The sequence below is a fragment of the Megalobrama amblycephala genome, linkage group LG16, assembly GCF_018812025.1.
Source record: "Megalobrama amblycephala isolate DHTTF-2021 linkage group LG16, ASM1881202v1, whole genome shotgun sequence".
NCBI classification, from domain to species: domain Eukaryota; kingdom Metazoa; phylum Chordata; class Actinopteri; order Cypriniformes; family Xenocyprididae; genus Megalobrama; species Megalobrama amblycephala.
The window spans coordinates 39,733,033-39,752,420 of NC_063059.1; the positions used below are offsets into that span (position 1 = coordinate 39,733,033).

General features: G+C 34.2%; 3 protein-coding genes and 1 pseudogene across 9 annotated transcripts in view; all 4 read left to right on the forward strand.

The window, feature by feature from the left end:
• The window catches only part of LOC125248609 (gastrula zinc finger protein XlCGF52.1-like), a 244,508-nt gene that overhangs the window by 171,178 nt on the left and 53,942 nt on the right, over positions 1–19,388 (forward strand). The gene's annotated exons all lie outside the window — the stretch shown is intronic.
• Positions 1–19,388, forward strand: part of LOC125248716 — a 551,526-nt pseudogene that overhangs the window by 29,887 nt on the left and 502,251 nt on the right.
• Positions 230–5,753, forward strand: LOC125248626 (gastrula zinc finger protein XlCGF57.1-like). 2 transcript variants are annotated; one of them, XM_048160672.1, is made up of 3 exons: positions 230–1,156; positions 1,747–1,975; positions 3,270–5,753. In XM_048160672.1, the coding sequence occupies exon 3, from the start codon at positions 3,275–3,277 to the stop codon at positions 4,532–4,534; it is 1,260 nt and encodes a 419-aa protein (XP_048016629.1). In that variant the 5' UTR covers positions 230–1,156; positions 1,747–1,975; positions 3,270–3,274; the 3' UTR covers positions 4,535–5,753. The 2 variants fall into 2 exon arrangements, with proteins under 2 accessions (XP_048016629.1, XP_048016630.1); XM_048160673.1 differs by lacking the exon at positions 230–1,156 and adding an exon at positions 1,195–1,349.
• LOC125248654 (gastrula zinc finger protein XlCGF7.1-like) lies at positions 8,469–19,077 on the forward strand. Of its 6 annotated transcripts, none has more exons than XM_048160750.1 (4): positions 8,469–8,606; positions 8,994–9,192; positions 9,283–9,501; positions 10,631–11,917. In XM_048160750.1, the coding sequence occupies exons 3-4, from the start codon at positions 9,417–9,419 to the stop codon at positions 11,650–11,652; spliced, it is 1,107 nt and encodes a 368-aa protein (XP_048016707.1). In that variant the 5' UTR covers positions 8,469–8,606; positions 8,994–9,192; positions 9,283–9,416; the 3' UTR covers positions 11,653–11,917. The 6 variants fall into 6 exon arrangements, with proteins under 6 accessions (XP_048016707.1, XP_048016705.1, XP_048016710.1 ...); XM_048160748.1 differs by having other exon boundaries at positions 8,480–8,667; positions 8,994–9,203; XM_048160753.1 differs by lacking the exons at positions 8,469–8,606; positions 8,994–9,192; positions 10,631–11,917 and adding exons at positions 13,193–13,441; positions 17,734–19,077 and having other exon boundaries at positions 9,444–9,501.

The window sequence follows — 19,388 nt, forward strand, 5'->3', positions numbered from 1 at the left end:
ACTCTCTATAGTATCCATCTGTGACAACTACCAATCTATCTATCTACCAATCTATCTTTTTATCTGTCTATCTATCTATCTATCTAAACTACTTTACTAAAACTAAACTTTCAAACTTCAAACTTTTAAAACTACTTCAAACTTTCTGGACCGGCTTTTTCAAGCCAACTTAAAGTTTGTCCTCAAACTTTTTTATCTAGTTATAATTGAATTCATTTAAAGAAAGACACAATTTGTCTAGTAAACTACTTTTTTTTTTAATCAGTCAGCTTACAATCAGTCATTTGTCATTTTTGTTTGGACATATTTGTACAATTTCCAAATTTGATTCAATTGTTGTCTTTATAATTATACATTTTTACTTAATAAATGTGTTATTGATATCTGACAATCATTGCTTGTCTGCCTGGATCTCACTGCATCAGTCATTATGAAACTATTTCCTCAATTTGACTTTTTAATTGTGTGTTCTTGGATTTCTTTGTTGTACATTCTCACAAACTTCAGGATCTCTTTTAGGTGTTTTCAAGTCTTCAAACTTTTTGGCCTTTTTTTTGGCCTTACTGGACACATTTACACTACAAAGTAGCCTACATTTGTTGACTCTTATGCTAAATTGATCGCCGTGCTCCTTGTGTAAGTCACATAAAGTGTAAAAAAATAAATACTATTTTACTGACACATTTCTTTCTTTATATGATTACTCTGAGTAATGTGTTATTTTATTATTTTATTTTATTTAGCATTTTACTCAACTAGATTTAAACATTGTATACCTTGACCAGGCTTTCTTTAGTAATGAATTCATGATGTTCTTTACTACTTCTTTCTCTTTTATCAGGTTCATCAACAAATTAACAGTTTGGACCTAATCAGAGAAAGCAACATAAGTCGTGTTTCTATTTGATCTTTCATACTCTAATGTTACCATCACATATGACTGACAATCGCTATAAATAGTTGTGATGATTTCAGGAATCTCAGAGTCATTCAGCGCCTCCTAGAGGAAGACGAGCGAATAACACATGCGACACCCGCAGGCGCAGTACGGTAGATGTTTACGACAATAAGAGCACATGTACGGCTGTATCACGGAAGAGTGTTGTGCGAGTTTTGATTTGCTCAAATTATACAGTGTGGACGAATATAACATCTGGTAAGACATCAGTTCTTTAAAAATATTTAGATACGTGAATATCATGTCTGATAAGTGTTTGGATTTTAAAAATCGGTTGAAGTTTTTTGTTGCCCAATTGTTCACTGAAAACAAACGGGTATTTATTTTTATATACTTTAAATATTATTTATTCCTGTGATCAAAGTTGGATTTTCAAACCTTCAGGTTTGGGGTTAGTAATATTTTTCTTTATTTGAAATAAATTAATACTTTAATTCGCCGTTGTGTGTACCGTTTTATTATTAATTAATGTGTAATATGTTGGTAGAGAGTTTTTCACAGACTCTGTTTCAGCTGTTCACACCAATAAAATGTGTTTACAGAAGATTTCAGACATCACCATAATGAATGAGGAGAAAACAGGGAACTTTTGTAGACAAAAAGGCTTTTCAGAAGCTCATTTTAACATGATTGTCCTGTTGTTTCTCTCAGACTCTGGACAAACCTTGTGTTAAATGCAAATGTAACCGCATCAAAATTCTCTATATTTCAACAAACATGTTCAAGTTATCTAAATGTAATTAAATTAGTCAAGTATAAATTTAGTAACTTGTCTTAATTTTTTTCAGATCTGGTCCTGTGGGCGAATTCACACCTGCAGTGAAGCTCCTCCCACAACAATTCACCAATAAATATTGGGAATATTCACATCATCCTACAAGAGAAGGACAAACTCCAGGTGTAGCAGCTGAAATCTGTGTGACTGATAAAGATGGAGTTTATTAAAGAGGAGATTGAAGACATGAGTGATCCAGAACCATCCAGAAGTAAAACATGAAGATACTGAGGAACAAATAGGTTGGTGTCCATTCTTGATTCTTCATTGTTGACTGTTTTGGTTGCCGTGAATTGTTAAGCAGTATATGGATGATAAATGATACAGTAATGCATTTAAATCATAACCTTGTTTCTAGCAGTTTTCATCTACATTTTAATCATATTAACAAGTGAACGACAGCTAACCTTTGCCACATCAAAAATCTGATATTGGATACTAACAGTTACCTGGGGGTTTTCCAGAAAGCAAGATTATTTTACAGTCAAACATACCCTGAACTCTCTTAATTAATCCAAACCTTGCTTAAAGCTGCTGTCCGCAATTTTTGGCCCTCTAGCGGTTAATAAACAAAACTTCACGCGTCTTGCAGAGGAACATTCTAGCTGGAGCTACTTTTCTCCGTGTATGTCTATGGCGAGTCATGCAGTTACTGTGATACTCTGCGGCGAGTCCTACCAGTCCAGTCTGAAATAGTCAGAATATAACACTTAATTTAAGTGTACCATAATGATTCAGGATAAGACAAAAACACGGTTTGAAAAATGGATTCATGTTGTATATTCTCATTATATAATTTTTGTAAATTTTTAACACAAAAAAATTATAATAGTTTAACACTGCTGTAGTTCATATTACAGTTTCCCCTGCAACAAAATCGCTGGCAGTGTGAACGGGCTTTATAGGGTGTGCGATTTTGATCGTGGAAGCTTAGGGTCTCCACGATCTGCTTTTGAACATATATCGATAAGTATCGTGCTATAGTGCTTACAATGCGATATACATTTACATCACATGTTAACATGCTTCAATCAGCCATAAACAGCTACAAATAGACAACAGATACTATAATATTTCTCATATTTTTCAGCAGTGTTTTATGTAATTTCAATTTATTGCATTTATACCACTGTATATGGGTATGGAAAGGCTTTAGATGTGGGTAGGCGGAAATCACATAAAGTGAAAATTACATTAAAAGTGTTATTCTTCCCTTCAGGTGCATTTGAATAACTCCTGCATACAACATGAGAGAGACAAAATTATTTTTTCCAGTGTTTCCTGAAATCTAGAAGAAACAAACATGTCTGCAGATGCTGACTCAGGGCCTGAGTTATACACTTTCAAAAAAGAATTTATAACAAAAAAAAATTAAAAGGCATTTTGGGGGTTTATTACAACAAAAACAACAGATACTGTCACATAACCTGTTTTCTGGAATACACCCCTGATCTCTTGTTATCTTTGTGTTAGAAAGGATAACTTGAATGTTCACATTTTTTTTCCTTGAACTCATTCCTAATATGTTTATTTTAGACCAGATGGAGGTGATGGAGCAAAAACACAAACTTGAAGTTAAAGAGGAGAAACATGACTTCAAAACTCAAGGACCAAAAGCCAAAAAGCTGCACACCTGCTCACAATGTGGAAAGAGTTTCCAAAGTCAACAAAACCTCAACAGACACATGAGAATTCACACTGGAGAAAAACCGTTTACATGCACTCAGTGTGGAAAGAGTTTCCAAAATCAACGAACCCTTAACGGACACATGAGAATTCACACTGGAGAAAAACCGTATACATGCACTCAGTGTGGAAAGAGTTATACTGGTGAATCAGGTCTCAGATATCATCTGCTCTGTCACTCTGGAGAAAAACCATATAACTGTTCACAGTGTGGAAAGAGTTTCCAAAATCAACGAACCCTTAACGGACACATGAGAATTCACACTGGAGAAAAACCGTATACATGCACTCAGTGTGGAAAGAGTTATGCTGGTGAATCAGGTCTCAGATATCATCTGCTCCTTCACTCTGGAGAAAGACCATTCAACTGTGATCACTGTGGTAAAGATTTTAAATCAGCATCAAATCTAAAAACACACCTGATAGTTCATTCAGATGAGAGGCCTTATTTGTGTTCTCTATGTGGAAAGAGTTTTTCATGGCTGAACAATTTTAAAAAGCACCAGAAAACACATAATGAAGTGAAAGATCATGTGTGTTGTGACTGTGGGAAGAGCTTTACTACAGCTTTCAATCTGAAACAGCACCAAAGAATTCATACTGGAGAAAAACCTTATAAGTGCTCATATTGTAGCAAGAGTTTTGCTCGTCCTGAAAGCCTGAAAGTACATGAGCGAGTTCATACTGGAGAAAAGCCGTACTGCTGTACTCTGTGTGAGAAGAGTTTCAAATGTACTAGATCTCTCAGTTATCATCTGTACATTCACTCTGGAGAAAAGCCGTTTAACTGTGATCAGTGTGGTGCAAAGTTTATTTCATCATCAAATCTAAAACGACACCTGAAAGTTCATTCAGCTCATGTGTGTTCTCTCTGTGGAAAAAGTTTTTCTTTGCTGATGAATTTTAAAAAGCACCAGAAAACACATAAAAAAGTGAGAGATCTTGTGTGTTTGGACTGTGGGAAGAGCTTTACTAGATCTGACTATCTGAAACTGCACCAAAGAATTCATACTGGAGAAAGACCTTACAAGTGCTCATATTGTGACAAGAGTTTCACTCAGTCTGGACACCTGAAATCACATGAGCGAGTTCACACTGGAGAGAAGTCGTGTTAGTGTACTCATTGTGGGAAGAGTTTTAAACATTTATTAAGCCTTCGCACTCATATGAAAAAATGTTGGAAGTGATCAAGATTCGTTTTCATGTCAGATACTTTCAAGTAAATTCTGTGAGATAAGATGAGTTTGTTCTAAAAGCACAATATCAGCTAGAATCTAGATTAAAGGTAGGGTAGGCTAAATGTTATAAACACTTTTTGTTACACTGTTTGCTATCAGGATCTGAAGAGAGTTTCAATCAATAATAGAAGTGCATGGTCTAAATATTAAAACATCTTCATGTACATCTTCTGTGAAAGTCTTGGTCCGAATGCAATGATACTATGTCCTATCTGCTGGTATATGTACTTCGATACCTCCGCGCACCTGCGCGCATCATCAACAGCAGCTAATTTTTAGTTCCTCCTAAACCAAAACAAGATTATTCTGCATTCCCATGTCTACCCGAATGATGTGCGCATTCATGTGTTTTGAAGGAGGTGTATCAAAATTTTCAAAGCTAGCTTGCTATTGTTAGCCTCTCAGAAATTGCTTACCACACCTTTAATTTTGTGAATTTAGTTAAAAGCTTGGAGAACAGAAACAATATTTTGACTGTCCACTGGCCTTCCTGTGAGTTTTTTTGTTTTGTCTTCCATTTTGTTTGTTTCTGGTTTGGTGTTTCCATAGGAACACTAATTGTTCAGCTCACAGGCTGATTGCCGTCACCTGTTACTCTTTACCTGCTACCTATATATATGTACACTCCTCTGTCTTTTTGCGGTCCTGGTTTGTTACAGCTCTCTCTGTCAGTTTCATGTTCACGTTTTTTCTCCTCTTTGTTTCTTAGTAAGTGCCTGTTGGACTTAACTGTTTATAGATTTGACAGTGGACTCTAGTGACGCAAAATCCGATTAATTTCCGTGAACTAGTTCTTTTTGGAAAGTTCAGCTCAATGAACTGGTTCAAAAACCTGATTCATAGGTTCCTGCATCATCATGCAATGATGTCTCTATGCGTATCTTTTCTAACAACTCAGTGTCATGTTACATAAATGAAACGTTCAAATAAAGTCATTTGTGTGAATGCATATTGCTGATTATTGCCTTTCATTCACTTAATAGAGTTTGTGGTCACAGTTTCATTGGATCGCAGATCCTTTATGTCAGATATGACTTACCAATATTGATTAGCCTACATCTTGGATAAGATTCGCATTTATAACACATATTTATGCACAAATGCAGATATGTTCTACATATCTAAAGTATATATAGTAGTAAACATTTGAAGTGAATCAAAAACTTTCATCAAAGTTGTCCTAAAACCTTCTGCTTAGGACAACTTTGATTAACATTTTTGATCCACTTCGAATGTTATCTTCTGTAAAAAGAATAAACTCATTGATTTCACTTAACAACTTATAATCTGCATGTATAATAAACCATAGTAATTTGCATCTCTTGACTAAATGGAGTTTTGTTTTTGTTTTGTTTTTTGCAGGTTTTAATAAAATGTTATTTAATAACAGTTGTCATAAGCATATTTCCAGTACGTGCCCCAGGCTTGCATGGGATCGTCAACTCACTCATCAGACTCCTTGGTAATCCTCTGCAAACTTTGACATTTCGTTGAACTGGCTTAATTGGTTCTTTTTGAGTCGAAAGTGCTACTTTGGCATGTGCGTTTTGCGTCATCAACCCGAAACTAAAGTTCAATTCAGTTTGATTAGTGAACTTGCTCAAAAGAACGATTCGTTCCATAACCGAACATCACTAGTGGACTCTGGTTCTGGCATCTTTCTGCAATTCCATCATTTAATTCTCCAGCCCAGGTTACTCAGCTGCAAATCAACTGGACTCCATCATTTCTGTTGAACAGATTAGTCTCTATGGACATTTAAGCGAGACACCCCAGGTGAATAGGGTAAAAAAATTAACTAATAGATATCACCATACTTCCCCAGCTGATTGATTACATTAAAAATTGCAAACATTTTTTGTATTACAAGTTTTCAAAAATGTTCTGTTTAAATATGCAAATGAGGCATTATCTAATTAAATATGCGCTAATTTGCATAAAGTTCTAGAACAAAAATCTGAATATTGGATGAAGTCAGGTTCAAAATTCTCATTTAATTTTTTGGACATATTAAATTAAAAGGTTTTTACAGAAGGAAATTTGGATATCTCTTTTTATCACTATATAAATCAGAATATACTATCAACAGCCAGAAAAAAATATATAATAATAATAATATATAATAATTTTCACAATTTTTTCGGAATAAAATGTTGTATAAAATCCTGCAAATTATATATCAACAAATCCCTCTGTAAAAACATTCAGAATATAGATAGGAATAAAACTGTAAAGTTTGGTGTATGTAAGTTCTGCTGAAGTGGAGATTTCTGACAGGAGAAAAAACTCATTTTGAGAAAACGGCCTTTAATGATATTTACTGTAATTGAAATCTATAGACGCAAATAGATAAAGTGCTATAAAACATACACTTAAAAGTGTATTTTGGATGTTTTCTTTCCACCAGTCTGAAAAAACACTTTATTAAAAGCCAAAAAGTACAAAATCTGAAAACTGACAGGTGCCTGAAAAAACTGTTTTTGCCTTAGTGTCTCCCCTTAATAAAGTGTTAATTAATTTTTTTTCATAGATTTGTGTGACATTGGATTGATCTATTTAATGAACACAGAGAATGAGTTATGTAGTTTTAATCACATTAATGCTTTCTACATTCTGTCTTAATACTGTGATAATAATGTTTGGAGTGTACAGCATTATTGTAAAATCAACCTGAATGATCAGGTGTAATCATACAGAAACATAGTTATTAAACATAAGAAACATAATTATAATCGTCTTTTATTAAAAATCCCTTGTAATTTGTTACTGAAAGGGAAACATATCAGCTGAAATTAAATGTTATGTAGCTTATTTCACTGACTTTGTGTGATTTAAAGTAAGTTTATGCAGCGTTTGTCCATTATTACAATATTATAGTTAAATGTTTTAAAGGGGTCATGAACTGCGTTCTTTTATTGTTTTATAATATTTCCTAGGGTGCACTTATGTTAGTATGCTTTTTACATCAAAAATTGTCATAATTTAGAAATAAAAGACATTTTCCTACCCTGGTTTTAGCCCTCTGGTTTGAATGCTCTGTTTTAAGGGGCGTGTCTGTTCTGAGACGCCCACTGCTGTGATTGGCTGACATCTTTCCATTTGAAATTACTTCCCCTTTTAGTGCGTTTATACTATTACAGCTGTTAGATACAATACTGTAGTTAATTTATTATAAACTATAGAATACTATTATTTGTTTTATTTAAATATATTTGTACAATTTTCGTATTTTATTTAATTGTTGTATTTATAATTTTACTTAATAAATGAACCTTACAGCATTCCTCAATTTGAATTTTTTAATTTTTAATTCTTCGATTTCTTTGTTGTAAATTGAAATTGCAACATTAATCACAAACTTCAGGATCTCTTGTAAATGCTTTCAAGTGTTTCATTGTTGTTTGTTGTTGTTGTTGTTGTTGTTGTTTTTGGCCTTACTGGACACATTTACACTACAATGTAGCCTACATTTGTTGACTCTTATGCCAAATTGATTGCAGTGCTCCTTGTGTCACATAAAATGTAAAAAAAAAAATAATATTTTTACTGACACATTTCTTTATATGAATACGGTGATGTCATTTTTTTATTAGCATTTTAGTCAAATATTTGACCTATCTTAAAATAGATTAAAATATTGTATACATTGACCAGGCTTTCTTTAGTTATGAATTCATGATGCTTTTGACTACTTCTTTCACTTTCATCAGGTTCATTAACAAATTAACAGTGTAGAATCAGAGAAAGCAAAAGAATTCATGTGTCTATTTAGTTTGATCTTTCATACTCTAATGTTACCACTATCGTGATAGTTTCAGGAATCTCAGAATCATTCAGCGCCTCCTAGAGGAAGACGAGCGAATAACACATGCGACACCCGCAGACGCAGTACGGTAGATGTTTACGACAATAAGAGCACATGTACGGCTGTATCACAGTGGAGTGTTGTGTGAGTTTTGTTTTGATTTGATTTGTTCAAATTATACTGTGCGGATAAGATAGAATATCCGGTAAGACATCAGTTCTTTAAAAATAAGATGTGATATTATGTCTAATAAGTGTTTGGATTTTAAAATTCGGTTTTTATAGAAGTTTATTGTTGCCAAATTTTTCACTGAAAACAAATAGGTGTTTATCTTTATATACTTTAAATATTATTTATTCCCGTGATCAAAATATTTTTTTCTTTTTTTCTTCTTAATTTGAAAGAAATTAATTCAGCCTTGTGTGTCCTGGTCTATTATTAGAGTGTAATAATATGTTGCCAGAGAGTTTTTCACAGACTCTGTTTCAGCTGTTCACACCAATAAAATGTGTTTAATGTGCCACTTTACAGAAGATCTCAGACAACACCATAATGAATGAGGAGAAAACAGGGAACATTTGGAGACAAAAAGGCTTTTCAGAAGCTCAGTTAAACATGGTGGTCCTGTTGTTTCTCTCAGACTTTGGACAAGAATTCCACAAACCTTGTGTTAAATGCAACTAATATGTAGCCACATCAAAATTCTCTATATTTCAACAAACATGTTCAAGTAATCAAAATGTAATTAAAGTATTTCAGTATAAATAAATTCAGTTTCAATTAAATTAAATTCAATTAAACTTATCATTGATTGTTCCAGATGTGGTCCTGTGGGCATCAGTATCGCAGAGTGATCACAACAATTCACCAGTAAATACTGGGATTATTCACATCATCCTACAAGAGAAGGACAAACTCCAGGTGTAGCAGCTGAAATCTGTGTGACTGTTAAAGATGGACTTTATTAAAGAGGAGATTGAAGACATTAATATTTCAGAACCATCCAGAATAAAACATGAAGATACTGAGGAACAAATAGGTTGGTGTCCATTCTTGATTCTTCACTGCTTTGGTAGCTGTGAAATAATAAGCAGTATATAGATGATAAATGATACAGTAATGCATCTAATTCATAACATTGTTTCTACCATTTTTCATCTAAATTTTAATCATGTTAACACGTGAATCACAGAACTAACCTTTGCCACATCAAAGATCTGATATTGGATACTAACAGTTACCTGGGGGTTTTCCAGAAAGAAAGATTATCTTACAGTCAAACATACCCTGAACTCTCAATCGATTAACCCAAACCTTGCTTACTCGAGGTATGCTGATTCCAAAAACGCATCTAGGAGTAAGTTCAGCCAACCCAGAATATGTTCAGAGTTAACTCACAAGATATTCTTAACAAAGTGACGAATTGACAAGTCACCATGGAAGCATACACTAAGAAAAAGCGCCCCATACTACTTCTTTCCTCTTCTTTTATTTACTCACCCTCAAGCCATCCTAGGTGTATATGACTTTCTTGTTTCTGACGAAGACAATCAGAGAAATATTAATAAATATCCTGATGCATCCCAGCTTTTTAATGGCAGTATGCGTTACCAAACGAGTATGAACTGAAGAAAGTGTCTCCATCCATCATAAACATATTCCACGTGGCTCTGGAGGGTTAATAAAGGTCTTCTGAAGGGAAGCGATGTGTTTGTGTAAAAAAAAAATCCATATTTAACAAGTTATGAAGTAAAATATCCAGCTTCCGCCAGACCACATTCCATCTTTAAATTATGAAAAAAAACAGAACTGGCGTTGCGTCAGTTCCGTACGTTGAATTGGAAAGGCGCAGGATGTACAGCGTAAGCTTTTTCCGTAGTTTGAATAAGGAAGGTGTAGGATGTAGCGTAAGCACTTTGAATTGCAAGAGTTTTGTGTTCTCTGATTGTGTTCATCAGAAGGAAGAAAGTCATATACACCTAGGATGGCTTAAGGGTGAGTAAAGCTTGCTGTAATTTTAATTTTAAAGTGAACTAATCCTTTAAACATACCGGGTATCTTTCTGGAATACACCCCTGATCTCTTGTTGTCTTTGCTTAAGCAATGTTAACTTTCATTTTCAAGTTTTTCTCCTTGAACTGATTCAAACTATCTAATGTTTATTTTAGACCAGATGGAGGTGATGGAGCAAAAACACAAACTGAATGAAGTTAAAGAGGAGAAACATGACTTCAAAACTCAAGGAACAAAAGCCAAAAAGCTGAACACCTGCTCACAATGTGGAAAGAGTTTCCACAAAAAAACAAACCTTAATAAACACACAAGAGTTCACACTGTAGAGAAACCATATACATGCTCTCAGTGTGGAAAGAAATTCCTAGATAAAGGAAACCTTGACAGACACATGAGAGTTCACACTGGAGAAAAACCGTTTACATGCACTCAGTGTGGAAAGAGTTTTTCTCAAGCAACAGGTCTCAGTTATCACCTGAAAGTTCATTCAGGTGAGAGACCATATGTGTGTTCTCTCTGTGGAAAGAGTTTTTCCAGGCTGGATCATTTTAAACAGCACCAGAAAGCACACAATAAAGTGAAAGATCATGTGTGTTTGGAGTGTGGGAAGAAATTTACAACATCTAGTCATCTGAAACTGCACCAAAGAATTCATACTGGAGAAAAACCTTACAAGTGCTCATATTGTGACAAGAGTTTCACTGACTCAGGATCCCTGAAATCACATGAACGAGTTCATACTGGAGAGAAGCCGTACCACTGTACTCAGTGTGAGAAGAGTTTCAAAGATACAGCAAGTTTAAGACATCATCTGCGCATTCATTCTGGAGAAAAACCATTTAACTGTGATCAGTGTGGTATAAAGTTTATTTTATCATCACATCTAAAAAAACACCTGAAAGTTCATTCAGACGAGAGGCCTTATGTGTGTTCTGTCTGTGGGAAGGGTTTTTCAAGGCTGGATATATGTAAACAGCACCAGAAAATACATAATAAAGTGAAAGATCATGTGTGTTTGAATTGTGGGAAGAGCTTTAATAGAGCTGACTGTCTGAAACAGCACCAAAGAATTCATACTGGAGAAAAACCTTACAAGTGCTCATATTGTGACAAGAGTTTCGCTCGGTCTGGACAACTGAAAGTACATGAGCGAGTTCATAATGGAGAGAAGCCATAGAGAGAGTTTCTCCCAATCAAAAACTCTAATGATTCATAAAAAATAAAAAAAACATTGTCACACTGAACAAATGTTCTCCTCAGATCTAGTGCTTTCAAATAAATAATGTGAAATTCAGAAAAAAAATGTATAGAAATGCCACAAGATTTGTAGAGGTGTTTTGTTGAACAGAATATTTATTCAGTCACTTTAATTTATGAATTTGATTCTTTGTTTGAACCCTCCTATGTAAAATTAATTAAATAAATGTAACACAAACCTACAATCAGTCACTTGTCATTGGTGTATGCGAAATTGAATCAAATGTATTATTTTGATTAATGTATTTTATTTCTATTAATAATTATTCCTCTTTATGACTTATTAATCTCTTTTTTATGAATTCTAGTCATTGATAGTGTATTCATTTAATCATCATTAATCGTTATATTCCTTATGCAGCATAATTATTTTTACGTTACTGATTTCTTTAATCATATATATATATATATATATATATATATATATATATATATATATAATATTACTATATGCTCTGATATGTTTGATTATTTCCAAATGTGTCTCTTCTGTGCTGAAAGATCTAGATGGTATTATATAATATTTTAATGACATATTTCTTTCTTTATATGATTACTGTGAGTAATGTTATTTTTATTAGCATTTTAGTCAAATGTTTTACCTACATGACTAGGCTTTCTTTAGTAATGAATTAATGATGTTTTTGACTACTTCTTTCACTTTCATCAGGTTCCTTGACAAATTAACAGTGTAGACCTAATCAGAGACGATAACAGAAGTCTTGTGTCTGTTTCATTTGATCTTTCATGCTCTAATGTTACCATCACATGACTGACAATCCAATACAAAGTTGTGATAGTTTCAGGAATCTCAAAATCATTCAGCGCCTCCTAGAGGAAGAAGAGCGAATAACACATGTGACACCCGTAGACGCGGTACGGTAGATGTTTACGACAATAAGAGCACATGTACGGCTGTATCACGGCAGAGTGTTGTGTGAGTTTTGTTTTGATTTGGTTTGTTCAAATTATACTGTGCGAACGAATAAAACATATGGTAAGACATCAGTTCTTTAAAATATGAAGATATGGTTTAGGGTTAGTAATATTTTTATTTCTTTATTTGAAAGAAATTAATACTTTAATTCAGCGTTGTGTGTCCTGGTTTATTATTAATTAGAGAGTAATGATACATTGCCATAGAGTTTTTTCACAGACTCTGTTTCAGCTGTTCACACCAAAAAAATATGTTTACTGAAGATCTCAGACATCACTATAATGAATGAGGTTAAAACAGGGAACTTTTGGAGACAAAGAGGCTTTTCAGCAGCTCAGTTAAACATGATGATCCTGTTGTTTTTCTCAAACTTTGGACAAGAATTTAACAAACCTTGTGTTAAATGCAACTAATATGTAGCCACATCAAAATTCGCCATATTTCATCAAACATGTTCAAGTAATCTAAATGTAATTAAAGTATTTCAGTATAAATTCAGTAACTTCTCTTTTGATTTTTCCAGATCTGGTCCTGTGGGCGTCAGTATCACACAGTGATCACAGTTCACACCTGCAGTGAAGCTCCTCCCACAACAATTCACCAATAAATACTGGGAATATTCACATCATCCTACAAGAGAAGGACAAACTCCAGGTGTAGCAGCTGAAATCTGTGTGACTGATAAAGATGGACTTTATTAAAGAGGAGATTGAAGACATGAGTGATCCAGAACCATCCAGAATAAAACATGAAGATACCGAGGAACAAATAGGTTGGTGTCCATTCTTGATTCTTCATTGTTGACTGCTTTAGTGGCTGTGAAATAATAAGCAGTAAATGGATGATAAATGATACAGTAATGCATCTAAATCATACTCTTGTTTCTAGCATTTTTCATCTAAATTTTAATCATATTAACAAGTGAATGACAGCTAACCTTTGCCACATCAAAGATCTGATATTGGATTCTAACAGTTACCTGGGGGTTTTCCAGAAAGCAAGATTATCTTACAGTCAAACATACCCTGAACTCTTGGTTGATTAACCCAAACCTTGCTTACTCGAGGTATGCTGGTTCCAAAAACAAGTCCGGGAGTAAGTTCAGACAACCCAGAATATGTTCAGAGTTAACTCACAAGACATTCTTAACAAAGTGACAAATCGACGAGTCACCGTGGAAATGGATGCTAAGAAAAAGCGCTCCATACTACTTCTGTCTTCCTCTTTTGTTTAAATGCTATTTACTTACTTAGTGCATATCGCCACCTATTTGGTGGTTGTGCAATAATTTTTCAATCGTTTCGTGTAATAATCTTTAATCATGGTGAATAAGAACTATATTGTTAGTTTTATGCTAATTATATAATAAAAAGAAAGACTTATTCAATTAAATAACAGTCTGTGCTTGTGAAGATAACATGGCAGTAAGTTTAGTGATTTTGCTTCCACATTGCTTGAAAGGTTTGATATATATGATTTTTATTATAGAAGTACATTGTAGCATAAAAAACATTCGGTTGCAAAAAAAATGCCTGAATACAGATCAACGATGTGAGATGCAACCCAGGTGAAAAAAAGTACACTTCTATAATGTACTTAAAGTGCTCTATTTTTACACACTAATTTTGTACTTAATATACTAAAAATTCTTCTTTAGTACTACTTAAGATCTTAAGAACATCTAAGTGTACTTAACTGTGCTATTTTGAGGCAGCATGAAATATGAACTAAAATGTGATTTTAATATACTATCTCTGTATTTAAAAAATATATTTAGCTACCATTTGTAGTACACTATGGGTTCAAATGTACTATAAGTTACGAAAATAGAGCACTTTAAGTATATTATAGAAATGTAGTATTTTTTCACCTGGGAAATTACGTGAGGAATAATTGATGACGAGCCCTTGAATTGTTAGAGGAGAATACACACCCGATGTGGTAATGCCGTTACACCTTGGGTTTTTTAATAATTCAAAGGTCCAGAATCAATTATTACACTTATACTACGGTTACCACACCTCAAGACAGTGTTCAGATGTCATATTTCAAGACATTTGTCAGGTTTTTGTCCTTAAAACACTCTTGTGTGTGGGTATAATTTCTTATGCATCTCATCCCAAACCTCCGTTGCTAATTCTGAAACTTAATTTCAGAACTAGTGATGGAAGCTTGAGCCATAGCAGACTAATACAGTTATTAATGCGGTTGAGAGAGAAAGAGAGAGAGAGAATAAGCATATGTGAATCAGCCTACCTGAGTCTCTCACGGCAGCAGTGTGTCCATTAATAGAGAAACTGTAAGTTTATTTACCTCATGAACCACACAGTTAGTGAGAAATGTCATGTAGTTTTTAAGTTGCTGATCTATTTTATTGATTAATTCGTCAGAGCAATGCAGACAACATGTTTCTGTGCGAGGGTGTCCGTACTGTATGTGTGTGTTTGAACAATAATTTGTCATTTTTATCCTATTGTTTACTAAATTTATTTGCTTGATCATCGTTATAGGTTTTGTTTGTTTTGCTGTTGTAGGCAGTAAGGACCTTTGAAATAACTGAAATCATTTGGCGAAGTGATATGGAACTTCAATGTGGTCAAGACCCGCCTAGAAGTACTTTAGCAGTACATTTTCCTGATATGTATGTATATGTGATATATATATATATATATATATATATATATATATATATCATCCTCCATCCCCCCATTTTTTTTTTAAATTCACAAAAACATTTGTATTTTTAGTGTTATTACTTTTCAACCCCATGTAATTAATTCTTTAAAGAAGAAACTCAAGATATATTTAAACCTTTAGTTATTTTTGCAAACATACTTTGCAGACATTCTTTACAACTTAAAAGTACTTACTTTGCTCGTAATACAGTAACTTAAATAAGCACAAGTCAACCTGCCATACCAAATAAGACCACAGGGAGATACCAAAGGACTGAATTTAAAAACTATGCAGATCCATTCAAAATTATTGACATATAACACATATAACACCACTGATCTTCTCAAACTTCTCCAAAACACGCTTGTTCGGCGAGCATCCGTTATAAAAACACTCACAGTACATTAATTTGCAGAAATATGATGTTATAGCAATCAGTGAGTCGAGAGCACACATGCATGGTTTGTTTGCGCATCAATAATTGCGAACTTGCGCATTATAATGTACGACTGCTGTATGTCACTGCAATCGTCTTTACCTTCATTACAATCGTCATCTATCAAAACCTTTTTAGCGACACAGGTTTTCTTTTTCCAACTGAGAGAGTTTGCGTTTTCAGCCACCGTTCATTCTGTATTTCACAGCAGCACGATGAGAAACAACCTGGGCTGAACCGAAACAATCACAGAATACGTACGAGAGAGTGCGTGGTTTATGTATTTTTTTAAAATTAATTTAATGTATTAAATGTAACGTATTAATAACTAAATTAAGGAATTATAGTAATATATTTAAATTAATTTTAATTTATCTCGCGGCCCACCTGGAGGATCACTGCGGCCCCCTAGTGGGCCGCGGACCACAGGTTGGGAACCACTGCTCTAAAGTAAACTAACCCTGGAACAGATCCTGCTCTGGAGCAGGTTATGTTAAGAGAGTAAGTTGCTATGGCTACTTATGCCTCGTTTCCACCAAGCGGTAAAGCACAGTTCAGTACGATTCAGGTGTGGTGTATGCCGGAAAGTAGCGATCAATGTCATTTTCACGTGAAGAAGAAAGCGACACAGTATACAACAATGGAGGACATCCAGCAGATCTTGTTCTAGCTTCTTGGCATGTGGCTGTTTGTCACAAGAAGAAACTGTATTGTGTTTCAATTTTATTAAAAAACAAATAGCGCCTTTTGTGTTGTCATTCCCTTTGTAGCAAGCACAAGTGACGATTCTCTGTCAACCAATCAGCGTTCAGCTGTGAGTTTAGCTCCACCCTTTAGCACTATTGTGCTAGGTACCCCAATAGAAGGGTCTCAAAAAAGTGGTATGGTATGTTTCGGAATTAGCGTACCATTCACAACTTCTGGCAATGGAAACGGCAAATATTGCGCTCTTTACATACCCTCAAAGTTACCTCCATTTTTGGAACCGAAAGTTTAGGTTATTTGCTTATTCTTAAAAAAATTAGTTAATTTTGGAAATGACCCCAAGCTTCACTCACACTCAAGCCATCCTAGGTGTACATGACTTTCTTTTTTCTGATGAAGACAATCAGAGTTCTATTAATAAATATCCTGACGCCACCAAGCTTTATAATGGGAATGGGAAATAGTGACGGTACAAGATCTATTCTTACCTATCCTAATAAATTGCTGTCTATCCAATAGATATGAAGTTAACCACTGAAAAGCAGCACCAGTAATACCTATTTCAAATAGTTGAGAATGAAGTATAGAATGGCAAACAGTATCAAATGCTGCACTGAGGTCAAGGAGAACAAGGATACTATGGCCACCTGAATCAGAAATTAAAAGGAGATTGTGATGAAGTTCAGATCAGTGTTAGCAAGGCCAGACTTCTTAAGAATTGGGGTGATGGCAGCTGCTTTTAGATAATGCGGAACACAACCAGTGGTAAGAGATCTGTTTATAATATGAGTAATAGGTTGGATAAGTGAAGGCAAAAGGGTTTCAAGTAGGTATGTTGGAATAGGATCGAGTGTACAGGAGGCAGTTAGATTTGGTGATCAGTTGTTCAAGAACAGATGTATTAGTGAGTAAAAAAGTGTTTAGCGGACAACCTATCAGACATGGAGATTAGTAGGAAGAGACAGCTGAGGAAAAAGCTTTTATCAATTTTATGTAGCAAAACTTTTACAGAGATCAACAGAGCCATTAATAGCTACGGATGACGGTTTGACAAGTTTCTTTATCTCAGAAAAGAGAGATTTAGGTTTGCAAAGAGAACTAGTCCTTTAAACATACCCGGGTATGTCACATAACCTGCTTTCTGGAATACACCCCTGATCTTTTGTTGCCTTTGCTTAAGCAATGTTAACTTGGATTTTCAAGTTTTTCTCCTTGAACTGATTCATACTACCTAATGTTTATTTTAGACCAGATGGAGGTGATGGAGCAAAAACACAAACTGAATGAAGTTAAAGAGGAGAAAAGTGACTTCAAAACTCAAGAAACAAAAGCCAAAAAGCTGCACACCTGCTCACAATGTGGAAAGAGTTTCCGAAATAAAGGAGACCTTAATGTACACATAAGATTTCACACTGGAGTGAAACCGTTTACATGCACTCAGTGTGGAAAGAGTTTCATACAAAAAGGAGACCTTAATAAGCACACAAGATTTCACACTGGAGAAAAACCGTTTACATGCACTCAGTGTGGAAAGAGTTTCATACAAAAAGGAGACCTTAATAAACACACAAGAGTTCACACTGGAGAAAAACCATATGAATGTTCTCAGTGTGGAAAGAAATTCCTAAATAATAGAAACCTTAACACACACATGAGGGTTCACACTGGAGAAAAACCGTTTACATGCACTCAGTGTGGTAAGAGTTTCACAAATAAAGGAATCCTTAATGTACACATGAGAATTCACACTGGAGAGAAACCGTATACATGCACTCAGTGTGGAAAGAGTTTTTCTCAAGCAACAGGTCTTAGTTATCACTTGAAAGTTCATTCAGATGAGAAGCCTTATGTGTGTTCCTTCTGTGGAAAGAGTTTTTCAAGGCTGTATATATGTAAACAGCACCAGAAAACACACAATAAAGTGAGAGATCATGTGTGTTCGGACTGTGGGAAGAGCTTTACAGCATATAGTCATCTGAAACAGCACCAAAGAATTCATACTGGAGAAAAACCTTACAAGTGCTCATATTGTGACAAGAGTTTCGCTCGGTCTGGAAACCTGAAAATACATGAGCGAGTTCATACTGGAGAGAAGCCGTAGAGAGAGTTTCACGCAAAACAAAAACTCGAATGATTCATAGTACAAAAAAAAAAAAAAACATTGTCACACTGAACAAATGTTCTCCTCAGATCTAGTGTTTTCAGGAAACTAATGTGAGATTCAGAAAAAAAATTATAGAAATACCACAAGATTTGTAGAGGTGTTTTTTATGTTTTTTGGGGGGGGAACAGAATATGTATTCAGTCACTTTAATTTAATTTATGAACTTGAATTCTTTGTTTGTAATTACTGTAACAAAAACCTATAACCTAAAATCAATCATTTGTCATTGGTGTATGCAAAATTATTAATATTCAGATTTATTCTTTTGATAAGTGTCTTTTATTTATTTTAATAATAATTTTTTTATATTAATGAATTGATATGTATTCATTTAATCATCATTAATTGTTATATTCCTTATGACTGTTATATGCTTTAAGATTATATATGATATACATATATACAGGTGCATCTCAATAAATTAGAATATCATGAAAAAGTTTCTTGTGTTTTTTTGTTGTTTTTTTGTAATTTAATTCAAAAAGTAAAACTTTAAATATATTCTAGATTTATTAGACATAAAGTAAAATATTTCCAGACTTTTTTGTTTTCATTTTGATGATTACAGCTTTCTGCTCATCAAAATCAAAAAATCAGTATTTCAGATTATTAGAATATTTAATTTCAAGTTCTATTAAATTACCATTCTCAGGGTATAAATACTGGGTTTAGGTCAGTAATCCCAACAGCAGTAATGGGGAAGTCTGCTGACTTGACAGCTGTCCAGAAGACAATCAT